The 26,172-nt window shown below is 39.7% G+C and overlaps 2 protein-coding genes across 3 annotated transcripts; both read left to right on the forward strand.

Moving 5' to 3' along the window:
• Nucleotides 1-17,288: 17,288 nt before the first annotated feature.
• On the forward strand, nucleotides 17,289-18,896 carry LOC108047811. Of its 2 annotated transcripts, XR_006417466.1 has the most exons (3): nucleotides 17,289-17,418; nucleotides 17,481-18,319; nucleotides 18,422-18,896. XR_006417466.1 is itself a non-coding variant. In XM_017128164.2 (2 exons), the coding sequence occupies exons 1-2, from the start codon at nucleotides 17,399-17,401 to the stop codon at nucleotides 17,887-17,889; spliced, it is 429 nt and encodes a 142-aa protein (XP_016983653.2). In that variant the 5' UTR covers nucleotides 17,289-17,398; the 3' UTR covers nucleotides 17,890-18,896. The 2 variants fall into 2 exon arrangements, 1 of the variants encoding a protein (XP_016983653.2); XM_017128164.2 differs by having other exon boundaries at nucleotides 17,481-18,896.
• Nucleotides 18,897-22,266: 3,370 nt separating this feature from the next.
• LOC123037357 lies at nucleotides 22,267-22,941 on the forward strand. The gene has a single exon (XM_044457497.1). The coding sequence runs from the start codon at nucleotides 22,267-22,269 to the stop codon at nucleotides 22,939-22,941; it is 675 nt and encodes a 224-aa protein (XP_044313432.1).
• The last annotated feature ends 3,231 nt before the right edge of the window (nucleotides 22,942-26,172 follow it).

Raw genomic sequence — 26,172 nt, forward strand, 5'->3', positions numbered from 1 at the left:
CTAGGTGGATGCCAAGGCACGTTACATCGTCAGCTTGTGGAAGTGGCGTGTTATTCAGGGTTAGCGGAGGGCACGTTTGTCTGTTAAGAGTAAACGTTATGTGTTTACACTTTTGCGCATTTATTTTTATACGCCAGTCTGATAACCACCTCTCCACTACCACGACATGATCAGCTAGTAGTGCTGAGGAGGGTGTAGAGGAGAAATAGAGTTGGACCAAGTGTAGTGTTGCATCTCACGGCGAAGGCTCTGTTGTAAAGGTACTATTCAAGTATCCTGTGAGTACTTCCCGCCAAGATCGTTCTGATTTTATGCATAAGGCCATCAAGCCAGACTCGGTCGAAAGCATGTGCAACGTCAAGGAATACCGCACTGCAGTATTTCCGAAGATCGAATGCTGTCCGTATTTCTGTTGTTAATCTGTTGACTTGCTCTATTGTTCCATGGCTTTCTCGAAAGCCAATTTGGTGTGCTGGAATAACGTTGTGATCTTTCAGATATGGGATTATGCGCGTCAAAAGGCATTTTTCAAGCAGTTATGACAGACACGAGAGTAAACTTATCTGTCTGAACGAAGTTGGTATTGTGTGATCTTTTCCTGGCTTTGGGATCATTATGATTACCAATTTTTTTCAATAGTCATGTAATCACTGCACAGTTTGGAAGTTCGAATAACATTTTGGGAGTTATTTGATCACCGTCTGGGGCCTTTTTTGGTTTCAATTGCTCGCTGATTACTTTTCCAACTTCATTTGGTTGAAACTGAATTGGCTCTGTCTCAGATTCAATTCGAATTGACGGCGACGGTAGTGCGAATGAATTAGTTGCAGGGTTTGGCTGAAAAACATTTCAAAGGTGTAAAGCAAATGTACAAGCTCTGTCTTTGTCGCTTCTGGCCCAGCTGCCTGAAGAGTCTCTTATGGGAATTACTGTTTCGGCCGGCGCACTTAGATTTGGGTGGGCCCTCCACAGGGGATGCTTAGTGCTGGTGGGTGAAAGTTTCACAATGTACTGGCGTTGTGCTTTTAGTTCTTCTTGCCTTAGAGCCCTGGTCATTCTGCGACCAGCTTCGTTAAGACTTTGTTTTGAGAATGGCGATCTGCTGGTTTGCCATGCACGTCTCAAACGTCTTTTCTCCAGAAAAAGCTGTTCGATTTCATGGTTAGTTTTGTGTTGGTGTGTGTACCCATCCCTCCCTTGCGGTGTTGAGACTTTGGCTGCTGCTATGAGTACAGACTCCAGTGCATCGGCATAGCAGTCGATGTCCTTCTTGATGTTGAGCTGTGGAGTTAGTTCAATGTGGGAACTTACGTACTTTTTGAACATCAGCCAGTTGGTTCGATGCGACGTCAGCCTGCGAGGGTGCTCGATTAATTCCGGGCTTCGAAGAAGAGTTATTAGCACTGGTGAGTGGTCCACTGATAATTTAAAAGCGATTTTGCAGATATTAGATTGCGAGAAATGTTTTTTGTCACAGCAAAATCAATTAAATCACGTAGTTTTCTGGGATCTGTAGGCCAGTATGTAGGGCTGCCTGGTGAAGTCCATGAATTGATCTTCGGAGACTGTAAAGCGGGGTCGGCAGTAGACAGCGGCAATGGCACGCTTGCAGATGATTTTTTGCAGATGGTGAAAGATGCCAGTTCCGCCATGCGCTTTACCATCTGGAAAAATCAAAATAATATAAAACCCATATTCAGTATTAGTAAATCTATATAACACATTTAAGGCCCCTTATTGGTAAATTGTGGTTAAAAATAAGTAAGTATATTAACGTTATAATTGTACTGTGCAAATCATAACCAAATGGTGGTGTTTAAAAATAATTTGCGCAGTGGTAGATATAAGTTTGTATGTGCTCTGCATTAGATGTGTATATACATATACATATGCATATATATACCATATGGAAAATAGTCCAGTAAAATATATCGATAAAACATGTATGTCCTTTATAGGAACTCACATTTTGAGAGATAATTAAAAAAAATATTTATTTTTATATTTACTTGTACATTTTAACAACCAATTTAAATTTTTTCAGATTTTCAAATACAATACTTATTTTGCTAGCTAAGGAAACAAAATTATTCAAATACAACTGTTGAGGAATCAGGCCACCTTCTTATTGTTATTTAGTATTTTTTGGTCCAGCTGTCAAGTCAATCGACAATCAGCTGTGCATTACGAAAGCACTGCGTCTTGACGGTCTGGCAACCGCCTCTTATGACTATTTTCTCTTTTTGTAAGCAACGTGGCCGACATCAACCTGAAAGTGGTCTTACAACCCACTTGGCCTTCGAGCTGGATGAGTCCGCATTTACCAAACCATTGAACAATTGAAATTGATATCCATGGATATAGATCAACAGGAACGTATTATGAAAGCACGTGAACGCCTGAAGTCAACACTGACCAGCGTGATAAGCTACGTCGAGGAGCTACCTCCAGACTGCACGTACGCCACCGTCGATGCCTTGTGGGCACGACTTCAACAAGCATTCAAGTCTTTTGAGGACCATTCTGACGAAATCTACCAGTATGAGGACGTTGAGGGATTTGTGGATCCTGCCAACGATTTTCAAGTGTGCGAGAAAAGTACCTGCACGCCCCTATGTTATTTGTCTCGCAGATGAGTAGACTTCATCCAAACATAAAACCTGATACGGGCGCAAACATGAGCATGCAACTGCAGCAGCAAAACGATTTCCATTGATTATGCGAAAACTGTCAGTCAGCTCTGCCTGCTGCACCTCATCTACCGGAAAACCCCTTGCCGAAAATTCCCATCAAGCCCTTTGGTGGAGACTACAAAGAGTGGCCTGCTTTTAAGGATATTTACGAGAGCACCGTCCACCACAAGAATCATCTCGGAAAGATTTAAAAGTTTCTCTACCCCAAGTCGTTCGTCGTGGGTGAAGCAGCCAACCTCGTAGCAACAAACCAACAAACCAAACAATTGTAAAAAGTGTGGCTCTACTGATTATCCTCTATACAAATGTATGCAGTTCCACACCCTGAACGTGGAACAGAGATGAGCCTTCTCTACTCTGCTTCAATTGCCTGTGAGCTGGACATCGATCTACACAATGTCAGTCGAAACATTCGTGCAAGCACTGGAACGGTCTACATCGCACTCTTGTACATCCTGAAAGCACAAATGTCATTCCGACTGGCCTTGCGAACATCGCACAGGCGAACTTCCAAACCTCTGGAAGCACCTCAAGCTACGTCGCCCAGACTTCAGGCAGTAGCTCGTCATCACAGTCACCTGGACTTAAAAGAAGCACACTACATTGGTATATGCACAAAACACCAGAGGGACATATACAACCTGTCGTGTGTTACTGGAATGTGGTTCTAAGTTATTCTACGTATCAGAACGTTGCGTCAACGCACTTGGGCTCGCACGTTCACCCTCAAGAATCCTGGTTTCCGGAATCTCTTCTATCAAGCCAGAAACTACACGGGGATTATCTACGCAGCACATCGAATCTATGGTGTCGCCGCACACTATCGTTGTCGCAGCTCATGTGCTGGGTAACGACATCCCTCCGACGGGATAACATAGAAGCAGATGCACTGAAGATCTACGATAGACTTCAATTAGCAGACACAAGCTTCAACACTTCTTCGCCAATAGACATTTTATTGGGCACCCAACAAATCTGGTCTATTCTCACAGGTGAGAAAAAATATAACTCCCAGGGAAACATCATTGCAATTTCCTCGATTTTTGGATGGATCATAGAGGTGCAGAAACATCGATGAAAACATCGATGCATCGATGTTTTTGAAATTTTCTAAATCATCGATGTTTTTTTTCAACCATCGATGTTTCTGTGCCGTCACTATCAAGAGAAAAAGGCAAAGGAAAGCTACGTAAAAAAAAAAAAGGTCCGTACCACGCCAGACTGAATCTTCGGACTATTTCAAAAAATACCACGGCACGCTCCGAAGCAATAGTTATGCTCAGGCAGCATATAGAGACTACGAATGAGGCCAAAGAGTGCGAGCTGTTGAAGTATTGGAAGGTACGTTTCTAAATTGTTTTAAGTGATTATTTTTAGTAATTAATTATGCTTTCAGGAGTCGTCGAACAGTATGGCGCCCTTCAAAGAAGTGGCAAAAAAATTTCTATGTGTCCCTGCCACTTCCTGCGAGTCAGAAAGAGCCTTCAGCAAGGCGGGGCAAATTATTTCTGACCCTAGAACGCGCCTAAAGCCTGATATTGTTGACAAACTTATGTTCATAAACAAAAATCACATTTTTTTTAAAAACGTTTAACTAAATTTCTAAACCAAGTGAATAAATGTTTTGTTTTTCTATTTTTAATACAACCACAAGAATGCATTTTAATACTTTAAAAAATATTATTTTAATTTTTTAAAACATCGATGTTTTGGGTGAAAAAGATCGAAAACATCGATGAATGGAGACATCGACATCTGCACCTCTAATGAATCATCACTTTGATTGCAATGCCGTACTCACAAGCCGCCACCACTTTTACGATTCGCTTCAGCGCTTCTGGGAGATTGATAACATCACTAAGCATACTCAAAGGGATCCATCGCTCGAAAAGGTGGAGCACCATTTCTTGACCAAACATTCCAGAGATCCAAACGGAAGGTACATTGTTGATTTGCCTTTCAAACACGACAACCCAGAGTTTGGATATAGCCTGCAGGGAGCTGTCTCACGCTTTCAAGATGTAGAGCGTCGTCTGCAGTGAAATCCGGTTTTAGGACTTCAATGGAATCCTGAGCCCGACAAACTCTCATTCAAGATAGCTTTATGCAGCCAGCTGGATACTACAAAACGGCATGTATTATCTGACGTCTCACGAATTTTTGATCCTCTAGGTTTCCTGGCACCTATGGTAGCGCAGTTCTGGACCCTATTCCAAGAGCTGTGACTTCTTGACTTGGACTGGGTTTCAATACTTCCCCATGACATCCGGAACATCACACATTTGTGGATACCACGCTACATACCCAACGAACTTTGCAGAATCGAACTCATGCGTTCTCAGACGCATCTATAAGTCATGCGCGGCTGTCGTATACAGTCGTGTAACCCATGTAGACGGCACCTACCAATTGTTCTGTCGTGGTTGTCGCACACGCCTTCAAAGCTGAAGACTTTCATCGCCACGGAACGCATGGCATCACGTCACTGCCCAAAGGATAAACCCGCCGGGTATGCTTTCCACCACTTTTTTGAACCACGAGCTGTGGTGGAATGGTCCAAGCCAACTACACCACACCAATCTATACGCCGCGAAGCTACAGAGCGGAAGCAACATCAACTCTATTCTGGACATGCCCCTAACGGAAGGGCTTAAATCGACATCTCTATCCAGGCGCATCGAACCTGAAGTTCAGTCATCCTTCATCGAGTCCCTATTTCTTCGAGTCTCTTCCTGGATGAAGCTGATTCGCTTTGCTGCTTTTGCGTTTCGTTTTATCTGTCGATGCAGGAACCGGAAAGCAATTCCGTCGAACTCCACGCTCACGTATTAAAAAATCACCGAGGCTCGCATGTTGTGTCTAAAACAAGCGCAGAGCGGTTTCACATCATCTTGATCAAAACTTCTAACGCTCTCACCCATAGTTTGCGAGAACCGCTTACTTCGTGTTGGTGGGCGCTTATCCAACTTGCTACTTCCAGAAGATGTCCAACATCCAATCATTTTGCCGAAAAATTATCGTATTTCCCATCTTATCTTGGAGCATGAGCTCAGAATCAATCCTGGTGTAAAAACCCTTTTTGTCATCGTTCGCCAACGATATTGGATAATCGTCGTCAATGCGGCACAACAGCTGCTTAATAGTCTTGCCAGCTGTTCGAGTTCGTCAAGATTACACATTCAAAAACACCGTCTGTGACTACACTGGACCGCTTTTACTTTAGGTGCACAAAGGACGAAATCCTCGACAGGAATACGGATTCTTCTGCCTCTTCGTATACTTGGTAACCTCTGCAATTCATTTGGAGTTGGCTACAGACCTTAGCACGGAGACATTCTCGCTCCACTTCGTCGCTTCATCTCACGCCGAGGCAAGTGCTCTCAAGCGTTGGACGAAATGTATGCCCGAACACAACAATCAAGTGACACAAGCACACGCACCCCACTGACATTTGACCAAATGCACACCCTCTTGGCACAAATCGAATCTTTCGTCAATTCAAGACCACTCCTCGCCACATCGGATACTGGGGTTTCCTACTTGTCACCCGCATATCTGCTCATTGGACGCCCGTATACATCAATCCCAGAGGAAGATCTCAACCATGTTCCAGTCAGCCCCCTGGATTACTAGCAAAACGTCCAGTCTATGCTACAGGGCTTCTAGAGGAGGTGAGTACCTCACATCTCTTCAATACCGTCGTAAGTGGAATACGAAGAACGAGAACATTGCTCCTAGAGACCTAGCGATCATTAAGGAGTCGAATACCCCCCTGCCGCATGGAATCTTGCGCGCGTGATCGAAGTATACCCAGGCGACGATGGATTGGTACGCGCCGTCAAGCTGCGCACTTCATCATCATCGGATTTCCTTATATGGAATGGCTGAAAAATGTACTACAGCTCTCAGACTATTTTGTTTCATAAGGAAAAAAACTAAAATAAATTCTTCTGCTTCGTAAAAATTAGGAAAAAGGCTAAACAACCATAAGATAACTTTTAATCTTGAAAGATGTCAAACCCCAACAGCCAATTTTAAAAGTTTTCTGAGAATCCACTCGCCATTGTTTACGCTTTCAAAAACATTGGAATATATTTACATAATATTTTTATATAAGCACAAGATTCTGGCTTAAATCAAACAGTTTGCGGTCAGTCGACCAGGCTTTGCCATTTCCAATTCACTCAAAAATCCGGCTGGATACCGTCGGAAGGCGGTCGCTTCAAAGGGTTTATGCTTTATACTTTGGGACGACAACCTCTCCAAAAAATGAGACAGTGCTGGCAATAATTTTAGGGTAGCTATTTCAATACCAAAGTTGTATCCCAATACCAGAAATCAATTGAAACCGTTATATTTTGAGGTATATATTGGGTTGAGGTACGTCATAAAGCCATGACACATCTGCTTACAGCCAAAACACGAGTCGCCCCTGTGAGAACGGTGCTGTAACATGTTGGCGAAAGTTCAGATGACCGGCCTATAAACCCGTAAAACCGGCTGTGAGAACTTTTATTTTACTTGTTCAGCGTGAGAAATACAGCTAAAAGCTGAAATTCATATCCAATAAGCGTCCGATATCACTTCGTTATCAAATTCCCGTTCGTAGACCAACAAGGTCCTGTGCGAAAACTGGATCTAACAACAATTGTGATATGATTGAATAAATTCTTTAACAAATAAGTCCCATGCAAAACAGCTCAACGAGCGACGAACAAAAGAATGAGCGTAGTAGCTCAGTAAACCAAAGAAACTTACTTCTTAACAACATACTACTTGCAGGCCACATCTATAAAAATGCAATCAAGTAACGAAAACCTTTCAATTGCTGCCGTCAACTGCAATTCATGGGGATCGTTTCATAGCCGCAAGGGGACTATATTGCCAAACATACGCACTGGGGATTACGTGTTGTGACTTCCAAAGGAAGTACAATGAAATTAAAAATTTAAAAAAAAAATTGGACTATGTTTCGCCTGGAAGTTCACATACTGGCCAGCGGATCCCCGAAAACTCCCATTTTTTTATTGATTTTATCTAATAAGTGCCAAAGCGTTTTCTGACCTATCTTCAGACCACTTGCCTGTGCTAATAATAATCATGCTAATCGAACTTACAAACTTTGCTATGGAGGTCGTTTGTAAACTCTTCAATGGGATCATTAGTTCAATCATTTGGGGACGGCGGGGCGGTGGGGGGGGCCAACCCCTAAATTTTTCCAATGGTGAATGGGGGGGTGATTTATGTTAGTTTGTTTTATTTATTCTGATGGGGTAGTCTCGGCTTCTTCCCAAAGAAGTGGAAAAAATCTATTATCATACATACTATCACCGCAAAATTACGTCATCGTACAGACCAACTGTCTTGTTTCTTTGAAAAGTTATTTGAAAAATGCCTTCTAACGTAATAATACCATTTCTGGAAACACACAATGTCAACCCGCCACACCATTTTGGCATCCGAAGAAGCCATGAAACCATCGAGCAAGTTTACAGAAAAACATCAGAAATACTCTCAGCTTTCGAGAATAGAGAATATTGTAGCGCTGTAAGCCTTCGATCGAGTCTGGCGTCATGGTCTTGTGCATAAAATCAAAATGCACTTGCCTATATACAGTGGACCAAAAAAGTTTAAATACACTTCATACCTCAGTGTTTTTTGTTAAAAATATGTATTAAAACTTATCAAAATTAAAATTTTGTTTTAGCTTTAATAACTTAATCGTTAGGATTTCAAATATACCAAAATCCACCTCTTTACAAGAGTAAATTCAATCTCGAAAAAAAAGTATTCATACGTCTTTGCAGATCAAATCTTAAACTGCAATTACAACCAAGAGAATCAAAGCGAATCCAAATAAAATTCAAGCCATTTACGATTTTAAAATCTCAAACTCTTCAAAACAAATAAAATCATTGTTAGGCCTTTGTGGGTTTTATCGTAAATTTATAAGACTTCGCAAAAATTTAAAAACCAATGACTCTTTGCTTAAAGAAAGCAGCTAAAATAAATATAAGCATTGAAGCATTAAAAACTAGAATTAATATCGATCCAATTCTCATATATGCGGGGCTTTATTTATTTAAAGATATTAAATATTTAATGAAATTATATTTTTTAGCTTATTTTAGACAATATATTTTTGAGTAATAATAATTAGTATAATCGTCGCCTCGTCGCTTTGTTTAGCAAGATTTGATTAAGCACGATTTTACTCAATCGGTGGTCGTCGACAACTGCCTCTCGTCCTTCCGACTGTCAGTGCTCTCGTGATCGTCGTCTCCTTTTCCATCGACTCGTCTTACTCTGGAATGCATCTTTTTACCGTTTACTTCGTGTTGGTCTTTACTTGGTGTTGCTCTTTTCGTTGTCCAGGGCGTCTTTTGGAATACGGTTAGACCGAAAAAACTTTCTAACTGCTTGAGGTTCCGCGGATTCTGCGGTTCTTCTGTCGAAGAAATTGTTTTACTTTCGATTATGTGACCTAAAAACAGGAAATGACATTTGTTTAGATTGAGTTCTAGTCCATATGCGCTGCAAGTTTCAATAACTTCTTTGATATTTAATACTGCCTCCTTTTTGTCCTTTGCTGGTATAATAATTACGTCTACATAAGGTAGAGCGATTCCTCTCCTCCTTTGACAAACCAAAGGCCACCTTAAGGAACTGCTACAGCCCGCTTTGTGTCACGAATGAGGTATATTTTTTGATAATCTTGGCTACTGGAAAAAGCCATTCGTCTTGCAAGCGATCAAACACTGCTTCAATTTTTATTAAATTTGTAATTAGTTATTTTTCGTCAAGATTATTCTACTTTCGCACACGCAAACCACTTGGACTGAATGAGATTTCTGATTGCAAGCGCAGATCTTCACCTACAATCAATCGAGTGTCCATACAATCGAGCGTCCCTATGAAAAAGTTCAAATCATAGGCATTGTTGTCAATCCGCACTACTTGCTTACACTGTCCAATCGACTTGATCTTATTGGCATTACGATTTTTTCCAAATCCAATTAGATAGACACTGCACTCATTCTCATTTGGTAAAGCTTGCATAAGTATTCGCGTAAAATTTTAAATTTGCGGCCTGTATCAAACAGTGCAATACAATTTAGATTTTTAATTGAAACTGCTTTGCCTGTCATATCGCTGTGCGCCTTTAAAACTCGAGAGTTTAGCTTGCTTTCTTCTATTGATTTGCCTACTTGTGGACAGCTCTTAGAAATGTGTCCAAACATTACATTAGCAACACTTTCTGCCTTTCTCAAACGATTTCTTTTTTGACACCTTTTTTACCAGTTTACACTGCTTGAGCTTTCTTCTCTTTGACACTTCCTTCCATACATTTCGTTTTACCACTTATAGTTTGGTAGTCCTTTAACTTGTAAATAAATTCAGTCATAATTTTAGCACCATGAAGAATTGATTTGTTTATAGAAAGTTTATCAAGTTTATATTATATAATATATACATTTTCTAACCACTTCGGTGCCCTTATAAATTTAACTCCATCCACGTGTCTGCGGCACACATTGCTAAAAGTCATGTTGCAGAAGGATTAATATAATACATTAAAAATTTCGCCGGCAAACGAAAGACTCTTAAGTTAAGAGTCTTAACGCAATGCTCGGCGAATAGACTGCTCTAAAGGTGCATCTCGTAGACATAAAGTTTCCTGGTATCATTGACATCTCCCCACAGGAAGCGTTGGCAACGACTGTCCTCGAGTCGAATTAATGCTTGATGAAACATATCTTTGATGTAGCCACAAACTCCGACGGCTGCTTCCGTTGCGCTTCATCTTCTTCTTGATGTTGAGCAACAGCTTGTATCATAACTTTGTGTTTTTATCATTTAAGCCTAGTACTCAGATCGACGAAAACCGTACGCTAGTCATGAGAGAGAGCGAGAGGCAAACAGCTGGCGCTCACTTTTCGACGGGCCTTTTTTTCACGTCGATACTTAGATCGACGAAAAAAAATACCAGGAAATTTCATAGCGTTGCCAATCTGCTGAAATGAACTTTGGGTGAACCCTAGCGAAAAGAATACAAAATTTAATCTTTTGGCGTGCGCTTCTCACTGAACAATATAAGAAATGGAGGGAAAAACTCAAAAAACTCGCAAAAGTCGATTGCAGGAGTTTACATGTGAGGACAAAATAACATTAATACTATCTGGGGTGCCTTTTGTCAGAACAAAATGTTTTTTAGGTCAAGAATGTACGAAAAAACACAATAAAAGTGCAGCTATGAACTTTAAATTAGCAAATAATTAACAGTAAATTAAAAAAACAACTGTTAAATTTAAATTGTATTGTTTTTTAATTTCTTTGTAAAGCGGCAGACTTGTCTTGCCAAGGTATTTGATAATATCTATTAAAGGCTCTTCTCCGCAAATACGATATTTGAATTTTAACTGCTTGTCAACAAACCCAGCTGATTGACAGTACGACCGTAGCACGCTTAAATCTGATGAACTCTCAAAATGTTGGTCACACTGGAAAGATTAAAGTTTTTACGCTAGCGTAATCGTTTGTCGATCTGAGTACTGGGCTTTAATAAAGTATAATTTAACAAGAAAAGAAAGCTAACTTCGGGCGAAGTCGAAGTTGATATACCCTTGCAGAATATTCTGTAAATTATATTCTCCAAAATTATTAATATGATGTATTCTTAATACTCATAATAAATCCCAACTTCCTAACTTTAAAAACACCAAAGTAATGGAATATACGATCGTTCAGTAATATGGCAGCTTTAGGATATAGTCGGCGGATCCTTATGAAATGGTAGGTCGGATTGATTGGCCAAAAATAAAACCCATAGAAAATCCCAACTTTCTAACTTTACAAACACAAAAGTTATGGCATTTCCGATCAATCAGTTATATGGCGGCTATAGGATATAGTCGGCCCATCCCTTTGAAATTTGGTAGGACGGATTGATTGGCCAAAAGTACAACCCATAGAAAATCCCAACATCCTAATTTTAAAAACACCAAAGTTATGGCATTTCCGATCGTTCAGTTATATGGCAGCTATATGATATAGTCGCCCGATCCGACTTATATACTACCAGCAATAGAAAGACAACTTTTGGGAAAGTTTCAAGCAGATAGCTTTAAAACTGAGTGACTAGTTTGTGGACAGAGCGGACAGACGGACAAACGGACATGGCTAGATTGACTCTCCTGGTGATGCTGATCAAGAATATATATACTTTATAGGGTCGGAAATGTTTCCTTCACTGCGTTGCACACTTTTGACCAACATTATAATACCCTCTGCAAGGGTATAAAAATGAGGCAAGAGTAGCGACAACCGAAAAAAGACAAAGAAGAAAATTCTTAAACTTGGTGTTCCGAAATTTCCGACCACGGAAAGCCCGTTTATATATTGTTGAACACGCCACACAAGGATGGACCTTGTTTTCGTGGATTGTCAAATTATTTCTAAAGATCCCAAAAAAGCGGGTAGCGGGTGCTCCATTCTTGGGAAAATCAGGTCATAGCCGGTCATAAGTTAATCAAGATGTGTAGTTATAAAAGACGACCGTTTCTGTCACGGCCGAGAATCCATAAGTCCCCGGCAGACGTCTGCGGTGACGCCGTCGACCCAGTGGTGTTGCAAGATGTCACTACAAACAATTTGCATGTGTGAATAGACGTTCCCGGTATCGACTTGAGGATTTACAAATCGTCTCCGTTACCGTTGGCACTCCAGTATCCTGGAACATAACTTGGTTTTCTACATAGAGTCGCTAGGAATAAGCCTTTGCTGTTTAAGCGCAATCGAAAAAAAAGAAGAAAGTTTGCCCAGGAGTAATCCAAGAGGAAAGATGTTATTTTCTTGTGACGGCCAGTGACGGCCAGTCCATTGTTTGGCGGAAACCCATGAAAATACGAAAAATTGTATATAAAACAGGTCAAAAAAATGCTTCAAACAAAATCTGTGCTTTGTCTGAGCTTCCTGACAAAGGTCTGATCAAAATTTTGTAATCTATAGGCATTATTGGGGACATATCAGTTACATAACATCAATGCAAAAATCTTTGATATACAAAAATAATCATTTGTATCTATTTTTAAAGACTATGATGGAAACTCGCCGACAGAAGTGTTAAAACACTCTTGTGGAAACTGGCTGTCTTGCTCGATTTAAAGATTTGTTGTTTTGAGTTACAACATGTTTTTGGAAATTTTGTTAGTGCTAGCATTTTTTGTACAATGCTAGCTAGCATTGCCAGATCTCTAGTAAACTGAAACAACTGAAAATGCATAACAAAATTTTCTTAACTAGTCCCTGATTTGCAAAACATCTAAGACCTGTTTCTGAGGTGAAAGCAAAAAAAAATTATAAATAATTCAAATTGAACCAATTTTATTAAAATCTGACACAATAATAATCAAGGAATTTAGTAAAAATATAATTTGTGACGGTTTGTCATTGTCGGGTGGCTCAGGGATGGCCAGGGTTCGTCACAAGAATTTGTTTGTGTCAGGTGTGGTTGCTGAAAGAGAGTTCCGACACAGCCCAGAGTAGAAGTCGTGGGGAATTACTTAGTAATTGATTATAACTAGGTTTGTTGACGTTTGATTAATAACTAACGGGTTCTCCGGACTGGCGGGGTGCCGCCCTTGCTGCCTTCGCTTCCTTCGTACACTTCGAATGCCTGGTATCGGGAGCCGTATAGCTGCTCGAGAGGAGCAGCACGGGATTACGGCTGCGGGTAGAGTAGACACCGGGGTGGGTTGCCACGTAGCGAGCCTGAAATGAGAATGGGGTGCTTGGGGACCCTGAAGTCAGCCACGAGCGAGAGAGAGTTTTTAGTGCTTGGGGACCCGAAAGTCAACCGCAAGAGAGAGAATGTTGCTTGGGGACCCTGAGGTCAGCCGCAAGAGAGAGAGAATGTTGCTTGCCCTGAAGTCCGCCACAAGAGAGAGAGAATGTTGGTTGGGGACCCTGAAGTCAGCCACAAGAGAGAGAGAGAGTTGCTTGGGGACCCTGAAGTCAGCCACAAGAGAGAGAGAGAGAGTTGCTTGAGGACCCTGAAGTCAGCCACAAGAGAGAGAGAGAGAGTTGCTTGGGGACCCTGAAGTCAGCCACAAGAGAGAGAGTTCGGCCGGTGAACCGCGCCGTAAGGAGGTGTGATCCTGAAATCAGACGTCTCCTAGTGATACCTTCGGACCGACAAGGTTTATGGGAGGAGGAAGTACTACGGGAACTAACTACAAGTGTGTCTAAGTGTGACCATCTCTCTCGGTCTAGTGTGCCCCGATCGTTGGTGCGCGCGCGTTCATAGTTTGAATTTTAAATTAAATGCTTCTTTCGTTTAATTTTTAGTCTTTTTATTTATTCATGCCATGTTTTTGTGCTCGCAGCGTCACAAATTTACAAGTAAAGTAATCTTAAAATAGTTTGAAACAATTAATTTCTTTGGTGGCGTAATTAAACTTGCCAAACGTGTATTTTTCGACTGTACCTTGGTTGTCTTCGTTAAAATCTGCAAAAGCTATTAGAATCCGTATAAAATATATTTAAATTTGCACCGAAAAACTTGTAGATGTTTGTGAGCCGGCAAAAAAGTTTCTTAAGGGATGTATATATCAATTAATATATCAACCAATCTCTAAATGGAAAAGTTGAAGAAGATTCGACATTTACTAAAAATAGCACTAAATGTGGGAATTAAAAAATAAAATAGGCATGAAAATAGGCGAGAAACGTAATTTACAGAATAAAACAAGAAAGGAAAGCTAACTTCGGGCGGAGCCGAAGTTGAATACTCTGTAAATTATGTTCTCCAAAATTTATTTATATGATGCATTCTCATACTCATAAAAAATCCCAACTTCCTAACTTCACAAACACCAAAGTTATGGCATTTCCGATCAATCAGTTATATGACGGCTATAGGATATAGTCGGCCGATCCTGATGACATTTGGTAGGTCGGATTAATTGGCCAAATATAAAACCCATAGAATATCCCAGCTTCCTAACTTTACAAACACCAAAGTTATGGCATTTCCGATCAATCAGTTATATGGCAGCTATAGGATATAGTCGGCCGATCCCGGTCGTTCCGACTTATATGCTGCGTGCAAAGGAAAAAAGGGTGCGTGCAAAGTTTCAATTCGATATCTTTAAAACTGAGAGACTAGTTTGCGTAGAAACAGACAGACGGACAGACGGACATGCTTATATCAACTCAGGACGTGATCCTGATCAAGAATATATATACTTTATAGGGTCGGAGATGTCTCCTTCACTGCGTTGCACACTTTTGACCAAAATTATAATACCCTCCGCAAGGGTATACAAATGGTAATCCGGTCAGTTGGAACGGAAACTTTCATCTCTGGAGGTAAATTGTCGATTTAATTATATAAATTGGAGTTACAAGAGATACCGTAATTTGTTTGTAGGTTTCGTAACCTTAATTAATGATTGGGATTAATTAATTAAGTTACGAAATTGGGAATAAATGTTTTAAAATAGTAGGTTTTACTGACTATGAGAAATTTACAGTCGATTTTTATACCCGTTACTCCTACAGTAAAGGAGTATATTGTTTTCATTGGAAAGTATATAACAGGTAGAGGAAGCTTTTCCGGCCCTATGACATAATTATATTCTTGGTCAAGATCAAAAGCCAAATCGATTAATGTATGTCTGTCTGTGCGTCCGTATAAACATCGACATTTCGGAAAGTAAAAAGCTAGAGATTTGGTATATAGAATACAGAGTTTTAGGATTTCTTACGCAGCGCAAGTTTATTTCAAAATGCTGCCAACTCTAATTTACAGACCTGGTAGCCATCAGCTGGCACAGAGCGAAAGGTAAAGATAAAACGAAAATGTTATTAAGGCGTTTTTAATTTGAGAGTAAATATTGCAGTATGTAGTATCAGCGGACATTGATAAAAAGGTATCGCCAAATAAATATTTCAGTCTGTCCGTCCGTTTTTACGCAAACTAGTCGCTCATTTTTAAAGCTATCTCCTTGAAACTTTCCTAAAAGTTGTCTTTCTATTGCAGGTAGTATCATAAGTCAGAACGAGCCGGATCGGCCGACTATATCATATAACTCCAACATTCGAAAAAAAAATTTTAGAAAAGAATAACTTTGTTTTAATTTTTTTTTTTTGTTCTTTGGGATTTGACAAAATTTAAATACTATGGAATTACGTTTTTAATTAAATTAAAATCGGACATCTATATTATATAGCTCCTAAAAAAAGAAAATCAAAAAATTTTAAATGAAAACAAAAATTATTTTGCTGTTTTTCTGTTTATCAAAATATTCCTTTGAGATAAAGTAATTATTTACAATACCAGAATTAGGCTTTCAGTTTTGTCAAAGTCGGACAACAATATCATATAGCTGCCATAGAAACGATGGCAAAATGCCGCGCAAAATCGACTCGTTTCAATCAGATAGCTTTAAAACTGAGGGACTAGTTTGCGTAGAAACGGACGGACGGACAGACGGAAAGACGGACGTCCAGACGGAGGGACGGACAGACGGACATGGCCAGACTCTCCTGGTGATGCTGATCAAGAATATATATATTTATAGGGTCGAAAACGTCGCCTTCACTGGGTTGCAAACTTTTGAAATTATAATGCCCTCTGCAAGTTAAGCGAAGCAAACGTGCTCCGTTTCTGTTTATGGGTTCACTATATCACATTCTATATTGTATAATGGATAATAGGAAACCATATAGACAAAAACAAACATTAGTCGCAGATTCAACAACAAATTTATTAAAAAAGACTACCGAAGACATTATCTAATTTTAAGAGTATGATTCAAAGAATAGAATATATGACAAAAGTTCTTAAATCGATTAGCTCTTTTATGATAACCAAAGACCTAAAGTCTTTGATTGAAGAAGGCGAAAAGCTACAGGCAGGAATTATAAGCCTTTTATTTGGTATTAATCACGGTATATTAAATACAAACATCCCTAAGTCAAATTAACTTACAAATGAAATATCAAAAATACAAGTTGAATTTACGGAAGTCTATACTCTATTATCGGCCACAGGATTATTTATCGAAAAATAATTAATTGTAAATGCATAATTTCCTCTGCTTAGTAGTCATCATCTAAGCTTTTAATGATTATTCCCATGCCGTTTGATAATTGATTGATAATGAGGTTCAACCACTTAAGCCAAATATAATTTCAAATTGTATATACAATGGACTCTTCATCTTATTGGGTAGAGCTAGAAAGGAAAATTAGTTGGTTATTTAAGATCTTTTAATTGAAAAACAAGGGTTCAATGTACTAGCTAACAAATTATGTTTGTGGCGGCCAGGTTTTGCCATCTGGCATCACTGAAAAACTTCCCAGACTTTTAGAATTTAAGATTTATCCAGAATATATTTTGGTCACTCTCTACCAAAACCCACGCTACGAAAGCCCACAAAAGAGAACACAAAATTTATATTATTTCATCAAGTTAACAAAAACAAAACTAAATTATAGTTTAAACTTAACGTTTTTTATATTTAATCAAACGCAAGATTGTACCTTGGATGTTTAGCCAACCATAACTGGTGACCTCGACAATTCGAACATCTGCAATAAAAGCGAACGAATTCCAGTTTTACGCAGAACCTCAACCTAACCTAAGACAATGCAGGACAACGAAGATTTTGTCGACGCGCAGGAGCCATTGCAAATCCCTGATGCGAATGTTGTTAACTCGGTATTTGCTAAAATGCCCTTCCCTCAACTACATTCCATCACCAACATCGAAATGTTTTTCAGCAAACTGGAGAGCTGGTTCATGCTGCAAGGCCTCGGTGCACGCAAAGAGCAAGAGAAATACGCAGCAGTAATCGCGTACACTGATCCCAAATACCTGGATCAAGTGCACGATCTTGTCAACAACCCACCACAAACGAATCCGCACTCCACTCTTAAACAAGCCATTTTGTCCAAATTTGCAGAATCAGAGATGGTGCGTCTCGACAGACTTGCGACAGGAATTCAACTCGGCGACGGTCGTCCAAGTCATCTACTCAGTCAATTGCAGCAAACTAACGCCACCAATGATGAATCGGTTGTGCGTCGCTACTGGATCAAGCGCCTACCACCTCCGGCACGTGCAGTAATCTGCTTGAAAGCCCTCCCAACACCACCCTCGCGCAGCTCGCAACTGCTGCCGATGCTGTGATGGATTCTCTTAACTACGACGCTTCAGACCACATGTGTGCTGGATCGCATCACACAATTAAGTAAACGCCTGGACGACAATGACAAGATTCTGCAGCAGATCAACAACAAGCTAAGTCACCTGCTTGGGACCACAAATCAGCAACGAGGTCGGAGCTACAATCGATCGCCCAGCAACAACAATTACCGGAGCAACACACCCTCCAGGGACAATTCTAACCCTCAATTTTGCTGGTACCACAACAAGTATGCGGACAGTGCCCAACGTTGCATCCAACCGTGCTCTTTCCATGCCAACAACAGTTCAAAAAACTAAGCACCACCGTTGGAAATCAACAGGGCAGCTCCGACGGTCGTGACGCAATTGCTCAAAGTAAACATCTGCAGAATTTCGTCCTCCAATCGTCTCTTCGTTCCAGACTTCAAATCGGGTAAAAGTTTTCTTATCGACACTGGAGCTGACGTATCTATTATACCACCCAGCACAATTAATCAACACATCGCAGTCACTAATGAACATAAACTATTTGCAGCCAATGGAACAGCAATAAAAACTTATGGCACCACTCGCCTTACGCTGGATCTCGGTTTACGTCGCCCTTTCACATGGATTTTTACCATAGCCGATACCAAAATCCCAATCATTGGTTCAGACTTCTTGCAACACTTTAATCTACTGGTTGACCTCAAAAACTCAAAGTTAGTCGATGTCGAAACACGCCTATCATGCTGTGGTATATTTAGCCAACAATCGAATTCGGAGATAAGGACATATAATATTCACTCCGAATTCTCCAAACTACTGGAAGAATTTAAAGACATCACGCAGCTCAACTCATGTCCTTCTCAAGCAACAACCACCAACGTCACACATTGCATCGAAACCAAAGGATCTCCACCATTCGCCAGGCCAAGAAGGCTAACTCCAGAAAAATTCCAAATTCCAAAGCAACAAGAAAGGAAAGCTAACTTCGGGCGGAGCCGAAGTTGAAATACCCTTGAAGAATATTCTGCAAATTATATTCTCCAAAATCATTCATATAATGCATTCTTAATACTCATAAAAAATCCCAACTTCCTAACTTTAAAAACACCAAAGTTATGGCATTTCCAATCGTTCAGTTATATGGCAGCTATAGGATATAGTCGGCCGATCCTTATGAAATTTGATATGTCGGATTGATTAGGCAAAAATAAAACCCATAGAAAATCCCAACTTCCTAACTTAACAAACACCAAAGTTATGGCATTTCCGATCAATCAGTTATATGGCAGCTATAAGATATAGTCGGCCGATCCTTATGAAATTTGGTAGGTCGGATTAATTGGCCAAATATAAAACCCATAAAAAATCCCAACTCCCTAACTTTACAAACACCAAAGTTATGGCATTTTCGATCAATCAGTTAGATGGCAGCTATAAGATATAGTCGGCCGATCCTTATGAAATTTGGTACGTCGGATTGATTGGCCAAATATAAAACCCATAGAAAGTCCCAACTTCCTAACTTAACAAACAGCAGAGTTATGGCATTTCCGATCAATCAGTTATATGGCAGCTATAGGATATAGTCGGCCGATCCCGGCCGTTCCGACTTATATACTGCGTGCAAAGGAAAGAAGGGTGTGTGCAAAGTTTCAATTCGATATCTTTAAAACTGAGAGACTAGTTCGCGTAGAAACAGACAGACGGACAGACAGACGGACAGACAGACGGACAGACGGACAGACGGACATGGCTATATCAACTCAGGAGGTGATCCTGATCAAGAATATATATACTTTATAGGGTCGGAGATGTCTCCTTCACTGCGTTGCACACTTTTGACCAAAATTATAATACCCTCTGCAAGGGTATAAAAAGTGAGTTCCAGTATTTAATCAACCTTGGTGTTTGCCGTCCGTCAAAAAGCCCTTACGCTTTCCCATTACACATGGTCCGTAAGGCTACTGGTGAATGGCGTCCATGTGGTGATTACCGAGCTCTCAACGCCCAAACCACCCCAGATCGGTATCCCGAGCATATCATCAAATCCCCATCGAGGCTCGAGACATACCCAAAACGGCAATAACTACTCCTTAAGGTTTATTCGAATTCACCCACATGACTTTCGGGTTGTGCAACGCGGCACAAACATTCCAACGATACATGCATTCCGCACTGGCAGAGATGGATTTTGTTTTCGTTTACGTCGATGACATTGCAGCTTCGGAAAGAAGTCGATCGATTTCTTGGGCCATCACATTGATCCAAACAGCATTAAACCACTGCCAGAAAAAGTTAAAGCCATCTCGGATTTCCCTCTGCCCAAAGTCGCTAAGGAGCTACGTAGGTTTTTGGCAATGATTAATTTTTACATGCGTTTCTTGCCAAATGCAATTCAACACCAAGCACCGCTAAGCCAACTTATCCCTGGAAATAAGAAGAATGATTTAACTCCAATCACTTGGACTGCCGCAACCATCAAAAATTTTGATGAATGTAAATGAAACCTTGCAGAGGCAACATTACTTGTCCACCCAGCACCGGCTGCGCAACTGTCTCTCTGTACAGATGCAAGCGATTTCGCTGTGGGAGCAGTGCTTCATCAAGTCGTCGATAATCAGTTCCAACCAATGGGATTTTTCAGCATAAAACAAGAGAGAACGCTATAGTCGAGTGCCTCGACTATTGGATACCCGTTACTCAGCTAAACAACTTAATATAAATATGCCTTCTTGTGTTTTTTTTTGTTTTTTTTTTTTAACATAATGTGAATTATAGTGACCACAGGAAAAAAGGACAAAAAGTTCAAATTATCAATTTGAATTCGGCGATCTCTTAGTGCTGGCAGCTTTGCAGCACGAGCATCAGCACCAGCGCTGCTTTAGCGCAGGCAGCTTTTGTCCTGCACCAGCAGCTGTGCTTATGTTTATGTTTTTGAGTGCAATAAATTGACTAGAACATTCTTAAATAGTATTATGTATATTAAAGTCTAAATGTTTGCACAACACGAGTAACGGGTATAGCGAATAGCTTTCTTTGAAAGGAGTTATCTTTGCCGGGCAATTGCAACTGTGTACAATGTAAATACATACATATGTATATGCTTACATACATACGCCATTGTTTGACTGAAACCTTCAATTTGACTAACTAGATTTGATTTGCATAGTTCTTGGGATATAGTTTGGTATTGACAAATGAAAACCATCGCAATTTCCTTTAATAGAAATCCTTATCGAGAATTAACGTTGACTCTGTTGAGCACCTTGGCCAGCTGTTCCAAAGTCATCCGTTAGATGGCGGAAACGTAGGCGCTAGCCAGGCTTAAGTGTTTAATAGGTTTTTGGGCGTTAGAGTGGGCGTGGCAAACTTTTATTAGGCCAATGGATATTTATTGACGAAACAAAAACATATCAATTAAAATTTTCATAATATCATCAAAACTGTGGCCACAGCTTGTGGCTTGTGGACGTCAGAGGGGGCGTGGCACCAAACTTGCGCTGCGTAGGAACTCCTAAAATCTACATGCAAAATGCCAATCTTCTAGCTTTTATAGTTTACGAGATCTCAGCGTTCATACGGACGGACAGACAGACGGACAGACGGACATGGCTAGATCGACTCGGCTAGTGATCCTGAACAAGAATATATATACTTTATAGGGTCGGAAACGCTTCCTTCTACCTGTTACATACTTTTGCACGAATACAACGCAACGGAACGCAAGTAAAGCACATATGATCGAGAGCTGCTCGCTATATACCTCAGCATCAGACACTTTCGCGACATGCTAGAAGGAAGAACATTTGATATTCGTACAGACCATAAACCTTTGATATACAACTCACACATTTGGATTTCATTAGCCAATTCACCACCTCTATAGTTCATATAGCCGGCATTGACAACACTACCGCCGATACTCTTTCTCGCATCTCAACCATCGAACGCGAAATGATCGACTACAAGCAACTAAGCATCGCATAAGCAAATTGCGAAGAGCTAAAGCGGCTACTTAGCGACAACACCACAGCATTGCAGTTAAAGTCAATCAGCATTCCTAACTCTACAAATTCGGTCATTTGCGATCTGTCCACATCCAGCGTGCGACCTTTAGCAAACTACATAACATCTCTCACAGTGGAATTGGATCAACAATAAAACTCATCAAACAACGTTTCGTATGGTCCTCAATGCACAAGGATAATGCTCAATTCGTAAAACACTGCGTTCCTTGTCAAAAATCGAAGATTTCCCGACACGTTCGCTCGCCGCTACAACAATATCAATTTGGACCTCATCGGACCATTACCCCAATCGGGTCAATATAGATACTGCTTAACAATCATTGACCGTTATACACGTTGGCCGGAAGCCATCACAATCGAGGACATGCACGCTAACACGGTGCCTCAGCACTTATCGGTTCGTGGATCTCAAGATTTGGAGTTCCTGCTCACAACAGACCAAGGAAGACAGTTCGAGTCCAAATTGTTCCATGAATTGTCACGAATGCTAGGAATAGATCACCTTCGCACAACAGCATATCACCCGCAAGCAAATGGAATCATCGAACGCTGGCACAGAACAGGAAAGGCAGCCATCATGTGCAAAAATTGCGTAAATTGGCCAAAGAAACTTTCAATGATCCTGCTCGGGTTGCGATCAGCATTTAAGCCAGTCATCCAAACAACATCAGCACAACTTGTGTACGGCACAACCCTTCGCCTTCCAGGAGAATTTTTTCATCAAGAGTCTAATATCCAACCGCAAACTGACTTCGCAAAGGAACTGGAGGAAATTATGCGAGAAATACGGCTAATACATACGGCACATCACGACACATCTAAGCCTTTCGTTTTTAAAGAGCTGGAACACGCAACTCACGTCTTTCTACGCAACGACACTGTCCGTGGATCCCTTCAGCCACCTTACGATGGACCCAAGATCCATACGGAGACCCCAGAACCAGGAGTGAAGACACCGCGGCGACCCCTGCGGTTAACCAACCTTCAAGACCTCGTCGTACAATTAGACTCCCTGTTCGTTTTAGAACATGAAGTCTAGGGGGGGGTACTGTGGCGGCCAGGTTTTGCCATCTGGCATCACTGAAAAACTTCCCTGACTTTTAGAATTTAAGATTTATCCAGAATATATTTTGGTCACTCTCTACCAAAACCAACGCTACGAAAGCCCACAAAAGAGAACACAAAATTAATAATATTTCATCAAGTTAACGAAAACAAAAATAAATTATAGTTTAAACTTAACGTTTTTTATATTTAATCAAACGCAAGATTGTACCTTGGTTGTTTAGCCAACCATAAGTTGCTTGATATACCAAAACAGGTATTAAGTATCGCGCCTGAATGCACTGTCAGAATGGATATGATTTTAATTGAGCAACATCATATTAAATCCGAAAGTGAAAAAGTACTATCATCATTAAATGATTTGGCTTTTCACTATATTTTCGCAAATGCATATTCAAGGGGTATATACATGTAAATCGATATTTGTTGTCAAAATGTTGTATTTAATTTTTATGCCATCATTTCTTTTGGAGGTTTTAGGTTTAAATAGAATTTAAACTTATAATAAAAACAAATATATATTTTTTTGTCCATAACAGGAAACTCAAAGATCGGGACATACTCCATAAATCCGACATTTTGTAAAATTTTGTTATGAAAAAATTTGTGAAACATCTTTTATACCACCTTTAAATATATCCGCAGTGCACGATGATTGCTAAATTATTTCCTTTAACAAAAACATCATGAACAAGATAGGAAGCAAACTTGGGCAAGCCAAAGTTTATATTCCCTTGCAGCTATTACAAAACGACTACATTTTAATTTCTATGCTTATATTACTAAAAACAATGAAGCTATGTCGATTTTGTGCTGCATTTTGTCATCGTTTCTATCGCAGCTATATGATATTGTTGTTCGATTTTGACAACACTAAAGGCGTAATTCTGATATAGTAAATAATTACTATATCTCAAAGGATTATTTTAATAAATAGAAAACCAGAAAAATAAATATTTTTTTTTTTCGATTTTCTTAATTTAATTAAAGCCGTAATTCCATAGTATTTAAATAAAGTTTTTCTTAACATTTTTTTTTTCGATTGTTCCTTTGGGGGCAATAGAAAGAAAACTTTTGGAAAAGTTTCAAGCAGATAGCTTTAAAACTGAGGGACTAGTTTGCGTAGAAACGGGCGGACGGTCAGACGGACGTGGCTCTCCTGGTGATGCTGATCAAGAATATATATATATATATTATCGGGTCGGAAATGTCTCCTTCACTGCGTAGCAATCTTTTGACTGAAATTGCGGTATATGCAAGGTTATAAAAATACCTAAAGTTTAACCGTTTGCATGTATATCCCCCGTGAAGAATCGGATTATTAATTACTTTAATCTTAGTTCAAGTTAGCAGTCCGGTGTGATGGGTCAAATTAATTTTTTATTTTTACATTTTTCCTAAAAACAGATTTTAAAAATATGCTCATCAATTTATATTATAATAATAATATAATATTTTCAAAGTTAAAGCCTAGTATCCAGATCGACGAAAACCATAAGACAGTCATAAGAGAGAGCGAGAGGCAAACAGCTGGCGTTCACTTTTCGTCGGGCCTTTTTTTCACGTCGGTCCCCTGATCGACGAAAAAAATACCTGAAAATTCCATAGCGTTGCCAGTCTGCGGAAACGTTAACCCTAGCGAAAAGATTAAAAAATTTAATCTTTTGGCGTGCGCTTCTCACTGAACATTATAAGAAATGGAGGGAAAAACTCAAAAAACTCTCAAAAGTCGATTGCAGGAGTTTACATGTGAGGACAAAATAACATTAATACTATCTGGGGTGCCTTTTGTCAGAGCAAAATGTTTTTTAGGGCCAGAATGTACGAAAAAACACAATAAAAGTGCAGCTATGAACTTTAAATTAGCAAATAATTATCAGTAAATTAAAAAAAAAACTGTTAAATTTAAATTGTATTGTTTTTCAATTTCTTTGTACAGCGGCAGACTTGTCTTGCCAAGGTATTTGATAATATCTTTTAAAGGCTCTTTCCCGCTAATACGATATTTGAATTTTAACTGCTTGTAAACAAACCCAGCTGATTGACAGTACGACCGTAGCACGCTTAAATCTGATGAACTCTCAAAATTTTGGTCACATTCTAAAGATTAAAGTTTTTACGCTAGCGTAATCGTTTGTCGAAAACTGTACGCCAGTCATGAGAGAGAGCGAGAGGCAAACAGCTGGCGTTCACTTTTCGTCGGGCCTTTTTTTCACGTCGGTCTCCTGATCGACGAAAAAAATACCAGAAAATTCCATAGCGTTGCCAGTCTGCGGAAACGTTAACCCTAGCGAAAAGATTAAAAAATGTAATCTTTTGGCGTGCGCTTCTCACTGAACATTATAAGAAATGGAGGGAAAAACTCAAAAAACTCACAAAAGTCGATTGCAGGTGTTTACATGTGAGGACCAAATAACATTAATACTATCTGGGGTGCCTCTTGTCAGAGCAAAATGTTTTTTAGGTCCAGAATGTACGAAAAAACACAATAAAAGTGCAGCTATGAACTTTAAATTAGCAAATAATTATCAGTAAATTAAAAAAAAAACAACTGTTAAATTTAAATTGCATCATTTTTTAATTTCTTTGTACAGCGGCAGACTTGTTTTGCCAAGGCTCTTTCCCGCAAATACGATATTTGAATTTTAACTGCTTGTCAACAAACCCAGCTGATTGACAGTACGACCGTAGCACGCTTAAATCTGATAAACTCTCAAACTTTTGGTCACACTGGAAAGATTAAAGTTTTTACGCTAGCGTAATCGTTTGTCGATCTGGATACTAGGCTTAAAGGAAAGCGCGCCGTAGAGTGTATGAAAGTGTGTATGCAATAATGTATGTTTTATTTGGTACCAAAACTTTAAAAGGGTTTTTTGCCGAAACCATGTTTTTGAAATTTCGGGGAAGCACTGTCTCAAAACTATTAAACCGATTTGGCTCAAAATTTAACCAGTTATTCTAGATAAACATATCTAAATACCTAACCCTTAAAACATTTAATTTATATATATATGTTTTTAACATTCTATCAACAAAAATATTACATTTTGACAATTTTTTTTCACAAGTCCGTTATTTTTTTATATTATGTATATTATTGGTTATTTCATTAGAATGAAGTCTACACAATAATAATCTTTTTGATTTTTTCATTTCAGATGACTATTAAAGGCTGTGTGCTTCCCCGAAATAGCTCATCAGTTTT

This window comes from Drosophila rhopaloa, unplaced genomic scaffold (assembly GCF_018152115.1).
Source record: "Drosophila rhopaloa isolate 14029-0021.01 unplaced genomic scaffold, ASM1815211v1 contig_160, whole genome shotgun sequence".
NCBI lineage: Eukaryota > Metazoa > Arthropoda > Insecta > Diptera > Drosophilidae > Drosophila > Drosophila rhopaloa.

Coding starts and splice junctions, on each gene's coding strand:
- LOC108047811 (XM_017128164.2), top strand. CDS start 17,399: ATGCGAATGTTGTTAACTCG. Junction 17,419..17,480: donor ATGCGAATGTTGTTAACTCG/GTATTTGCTAAA, acceptor AATGTTTTTCAG/CAAACTGGAGAGCTGGTTCA.
- LOC123037357 (XM_044457497.1), top strand. CDS start 22,267: ATGCACGCTAACACGGTGCCTCAGCACTTATCGGTTCGTGGATCTCAA.